This window comes from Rhincodon typus, chromosome 46 (assembly GCF_021869965.1).
Source record: "Rhincodon typus isolate 14 chromosome 46, sRhiTyp1.1, whole genome shotgun sequence".
NCBI classification, from domain to species: Eukaryota; Metazoa; Chordata; class Chondrichthyes; order Orectolobiformes; family Rhincodontidae; genus Rhincodon; species Rhincodon typus.
This window is the reverse complement of record NC_063377.1, coordinates 10,045,382-10,050,858: the sequence shown is the minus strand read 5'-3', so window position 1 is coordinate 10,050,858 and position 5,477 is coordinate 10,045,382. Positions and strand designations below refer to the sequence as shown.

Sequence of the window (5,477 nt, the reverse complement as noted above, 5' to 3'; positions counted from 1 at the left end):
CCGTACTGTACCTGGGGAGAGTAAGGAGGGACTATCACTCTGTCCATCTAACCCCGTACTGTACCTGGGGAGAGTGACCCTCACTCACTGTCCACTTAACTCCGTACTGTACCTGGGGAGGGTGACCCTCACTCACTGTCCATTTAACTCTGTACTGTACCTGGGGAGAGTGACCATCACTCTGTCCATCTAACCCCGTACTGTACCTAGGGAGAGTAAGGAGGGACTATCACTCTGTCCATTTAACTCCACAATGTACCTGGGGAGCGTGACCCTCACTCACTATCCATTTAACTCCGTACTGTACCTGGGGAGAGTAAGGATGGACTATCACTCTGTCCATTTAACTCCATATTGTACCTGGGGAGGGTGACCATCAGTCACTGTCCATTTAACTCCATACTGTACCTGGAGAGATTGACCGTCAGTCACTGTCCCTCTAACCCTGTACTGTACCTGGGGAGAGTGACCGTCAGTCACTGTCCATCTAACCCCGTACTGTACCTGGGGAGAGTGACCGTCAGTCACTGTCCATCTAACCCCGTACTGTACCTGGGGAGAGTGACCATCAGTCACTGTCCATCTAACTCCATACTGTACCTGGGGAGAGTGACCCTCACTCACTGTCCATCTAACCCCGTACTGTACCTGGGGAGAGTTACTGTCACTCACTGTCCATCTAACTCCATTCTGTTAGAGACAGATAAAAAACCTGCAGATGCTGGAATCCAAGGTAGACCATCAGGAGTCTGGAAGAACACAGCAAGCCAGTGTGCATCTGGAGAAAAGGAGAAGTGAACATTTCAGGTATTACCCTTCTTCAGGACTGGATATGGGGGTTGGGGGAGCTGCAGATAAAGAGAGCGGGCGGAATGGTGGTGATAGGCGGGCACTGGTGGTAGGTACGAACTGGTTGGTCAGTGGGAGGGATGATTCCTGTTGGTGGCTGGAAGGGAAGGTCAGAAGGTGGAATGGAAGGGAGGAGGTGGGACTGGAAAGGGAGCCGGGCAATGGGTGGGAAGTTTATTGAAATTAGAGAACTCAACGTTGAGTCCTCCGGGCTGTAGGGTGCGACACTGGAGGAGGTTGAGGACGGACATGTCGGGAGGGATGGGAGTTCACATGGGTGGTTACTGGGAGGTTAGGCTATCTGTTTTGGGCCAGGCGAAGATGCTCGGTGAAATGATTACCTAGTGTACGTTTGGTCTCACTGATGTAGAGAAGACCACATCTACATGCAGTAGACTAGGTGGAGGAGATGCAGGTGAAGCTCTATCTCACTTGGAAGGACTGTTTAGTGCCCTGCATGGAGGTGAGGGAGGTGATATGTGGGCAGGTGTTGGATCTTTTACGGTTACAGGGGAAGGTTGGAGTGGTTGGTGCGCCTGGTACCTTCCCCTGTAACTGTAAAAGATGCAACACCCGCCCACACAACCACCTCCCTCACCTCCATCCAGAGCCCTAAACAGCCCTTCCAGATGACACAGAGCTTCACCTGCATCTCCTCCAACCTAGTCTATTGTGTCCAGTGCTCCCGATGTGGACTTCTCTACATCGGTGAGACCAAACGTACACTAGGTAATTGTTTCACCAAGCATCTTTGCCTGGCCCGTGATGGACAGCCTAACCTCCCAGTAACCACCCATGTTAACTCCCATCCCTCCCGACATGTCCGTCCTCAACCTCCTCCAGTGTCGCAGTGACTCAGAATGCAGATTTGAAGAACAACACTTTACCTTCCGCCTGGGCACCCTACAGCCCGGAGGACTCAACATTGAGTTCTCCAGTTTCAAATAATCTTTCCACCCACCCCTCATCTTCCTTGCCAGCCCCACCTCTTCCCTTCCATTCCACCTTCAGACCTTCCCTTCTAGCCACCAACCAGATTCATCCCTCCCATTGATCAACCAGGTCATGCTTACTACCAGTGTTCACCTATCACCACCATTCCGCTACAACCCCTCCTCCCACTCTCTTTACCTGCAGCTCCCCCAACCCCCACATCCAATCCTGAACAAAAGTAATACCCGAAACATGGACTTCTCCTTTCCTCCAGATGCTAACTGGCTTGCTGTGTTCTTCCAGCCTCCTGTTCGTCTCATTCCATCGTGTACCTGGGGAGAGTGCATAAAGGACTTTACTCTGTATCTAACCCTGTGCGGTACCTGTCCTGGGAGTGTTTAATGGGACTAGTGTCGAGGGAGCTTTGCTTCGAGTTCAAAAGAGTAGATGGAACTTTACTGCGTATCTAACCGCATGCTTTACATGTCCTGGGACGATGGGGATAGATAAAGTGAACTTTACTTTCAGTTTGGAAGAGTAGAGAGGTTTCCTCTGTGTCTAACCCTGTGCTGACAGGATGTTGAATTTCACTGCGAAGTTGAATGGCCTGTGTGAAATATGTGCTTGCTTTTACAGACCAGCATCATTAGCATGGTATATACACAGTCTGAGATCCTACAGAAGGAAGTTTACCTTTTTGAGCGCATCGAGTCCACGAACCGTGAAACCATGAAGCACCTAAAAGCCATCTGTTTTTTGCGGCCCACCAAGGTAAGTGTGACCCACTTACTGCCTGTGGCCTATTCATATCAGCAATGTGGGCCAGCGCTCAGAACCTGATGTTCATTCAGCTGGGAAATGCTGGAGAAGCAAAGGTCTGTTGTGGCTTCAGCATGTTCATTAATGGAAAGGTGTGTGGAACTGTGGAAAGTGAAATGATGGAGCTTGGCAATTGAGTCGTTTGGTCATATCAGAGTGACGACTGGTGAAGGATGGATTTCGGTGCTGCACTGAGTTGTGGTTGGGAATGAAGTAAATGGGAACAGGATGACAATGGAGTTCAAACTGTCACATTTCCTTCTGTAATTGTCCATTTCCATGTTCTAGGAGAACGTCGAATTTCTGATCCAGGAGCTGCGCAGACCCAAGTACGGCCTATTTTTTCTTTGTGAGTACTTTGACTGTCACATTGCTGATTTGAATTCTGAGATTGGAGCTGCTATCCAGATTGCTCAGTGTTCAAAGGGATATGAGTCACTAGGCCACGCGCAGCAGCATGGGACCTAGGTTCACTCTGCAGGATTGCTGACCTCAGCTGGAGGTTACAGTTGGTCCTTAGTATCCTGAGATCAAGGAGGGCCGTCAATCATAAAGGATCCCAGTGACCTCTGTCAGGGCACAGATCGGGGAATGGATCCCAGGACCCTTGCTGCTGAGTGAGAGATTGATCTGTATGGGATCATGGCCAAGTCTTCATGTTGCAGCTTCTGGTCCCTGGAATTCTTTGAATTTCAGTAGGTGGCTATGAGTTTACCTTAATGTGTCTCTAACTCTCTGCAGATTTCAGCAACGTGATTAGTAAGAGTGATGTCAAGAGTCTGGCAGAGGCCGATGAGCAAGAAGTTGTTTCTGAAGTTCAGGTGAGCGGCTGTCAGTTCTGTTTCCAGAGTAGGTGGATTGTCAATCAGATGAGTTAAAGGACCCACCCTGCTGGAACTGGACCAATTTCCCCTTTAATTATTGAGGTGAACTTAGCATGGTGGGGTGGGGTGGGGACACCTCCGTTAACTGGGGTCCCTTTGTAGCTTTCTGTAATTGGGTCCATGCTCCTTTTAAACACCTGTATCTGGGTTTCAGTCCTCTTTAACCATACTGCTCTTCCTATAGCTGGGCCGGAGTTTCCTCTATACCAGTAAATGGTTGACACACTTTTGTGGATTTGTGGGAGAAAATTTGTGGGAAAATACTCAGCGGGTTTTGGCAGCATTTGTATGGAGGAGCACTGTTAATGTTAATGTTTAGCACTGTGACCTCCATCAGAACCTGGTGACTTCCACCATCTGCACAACTCTACTTATCTGATGTATTTGAATAGTTTAAACAAAGGAGAAGTCTGATTTCTCTCTGTCATTCACTTTGCTCTGATTCTATTTTAGGAATTTTATGGAGATTTCATTGCTGTGAGTCCACATGTGTTTTCCCTCAATCTCACTGGTTGTGCTCAGGTGAGGAGACAGTGGCTCTGATACAACTTCTACGTACTATAAATGTGAACAATGACTGCAAGTGAGAAGACCATCTCTGGAGTTCTAGATGTGGGCAGTGCATGTATGAGATTTCCATCTCTGGTTTTGTTCCAGATGTGGACAACATGGGAGAGAGATTCCTGTCACTGGTTTTGTTCCAGATGTGGAGAGTAAGCGAGTGAGATTCCATCTTGCTAACGATAGTCCAGATGTGGACATCGTGGGAACGAAAGCCTCCTCATTGCAATTGTTCCAGATATGACGGTGTATGAGTGAGATCATCTGCTTGGATTTGTTCCAGATGTGGGCAGCGTGGACATGATATTCCCCTGGGCTTGTTCCAGATGCGTACAGCATAGAAGTGAGATTCCTCTCTGGATTTGTTCCAGATGTGTACAGTGTGGGATTGAGATTTCTATCACTGGCTTTGTTCCTGCTGTGGATTAAATGGGTGAGATTCCCCCCTTGCTGTAGTTGTCCCAGGTGTGGGCAGTGTGTGAGTGAGCTTCCCCTTGCTGGATTTCTGATCAGTGGGTGTTTCCCTACCCTGGAATTATTATTTATTTGAACAGTGGTGTGTATGATATTGGTGCCAAATGATATGTGGCCTCAACACTTTCCAGCGAAGATTCTACCACTGCTAATTTCAGTCCACGTTAGGTTCCAGTGATGGTCTAGTCAGTTAAATGCCAAGACTGAGAGTGTGGGGGCCTGGGCGATGACTCCTACCACCTTAGCCTTCCCTTGAGACAGAAAGCAGCAATGTGCAATGGTTGGTTTGGGCTTACGATGAACTGTTCAGATGTGACTCTGTGTGTGCCATCGTTATTACCAACAATCTTTTCTGAGGTTTGGAGTGTACTGTAGAAGGAACCTTGCTGTGTGTAACCTGTGCAGAACATGCCTTGGGAGTTTTTATGAAGATGCTTTACATTTAATGTTGTGTGGAGGACTTAAGGTTCGGCATGTGGAGTATGTATTGATTTTGCGTTTGAATTGGAGGAAAGCTTGCTATGAACAGGCTATCCAAGCTATCTCCCATTTCTGAAAAGCAAACCTTCTGTATCGGTTCAGGGAGACTCCTATTTGTTCTTTGAAAAAGTGTGCAGAGACAACTGTGCATGTTTAGTGGCATGACCACATGTGCCAGAATATCAGTGTCACAGACTCTGGATCATCCTACACATTGTCATTTTGCTTTCAAGAATAACCCAAGTGATTAGCTTTCTGAAACAAAAAAAAATTCTGCTGAGAAATCTGTTTTGTTTTCTCTGAGAAGTGTGTGAGATTTTGTGTGTTTGGAGGTTTTTTAGAGGAATAAACATTTCTACTGCTGTATTATTAATTGTGAATGTGAATCAATTAATGCAGCCTTATTGGAGACAAAACTGGATGCTGGAATCCAAGGTAGACAAACAGGAGGCTGGAAGAACACAGCAAGCCAGGCAG

At 47.5% G+C, this 5,477-nt stretch overlaps 1 protein-coding gene across 1 annotated transcript in view; it reads left to right on the top strand.

Annotated features, from left to right (window-relative positions):
- LOC109926463 (CREB-regulated transcription coactivator 2-like) overlaps positions 1 to 5,477 on the top strand; it is a 21,814-nt gene that overhangs the window by 401 nt on the left and 15,936 nt on the right. The window contains exons 2-6 of the mRNA XM_048620321.1: positions 2,419 to 2,553; positions 2,890 to 2,950; positions 3,343 to 3,422; positions 3,939 to 4,018; positions 4,143 to 4,206. Coding sequence (XP_048476278.1) covers positions 2,419 to 2,553; positions 2,890 to 2,950; positions 3,343 to 3,422; positions 3,939 to 4,018; positions 4,143 to 4,206 — 420 coding nt within the window. The remainder of the gene's footprint in view (positions 1 to 2,418; positions 2,554 to 2,889; positions 2,951 to 3,342; positions 3,423 to 3,938; positions 4,019 to 4,142; positions 4,207 to 5,477) is intronic.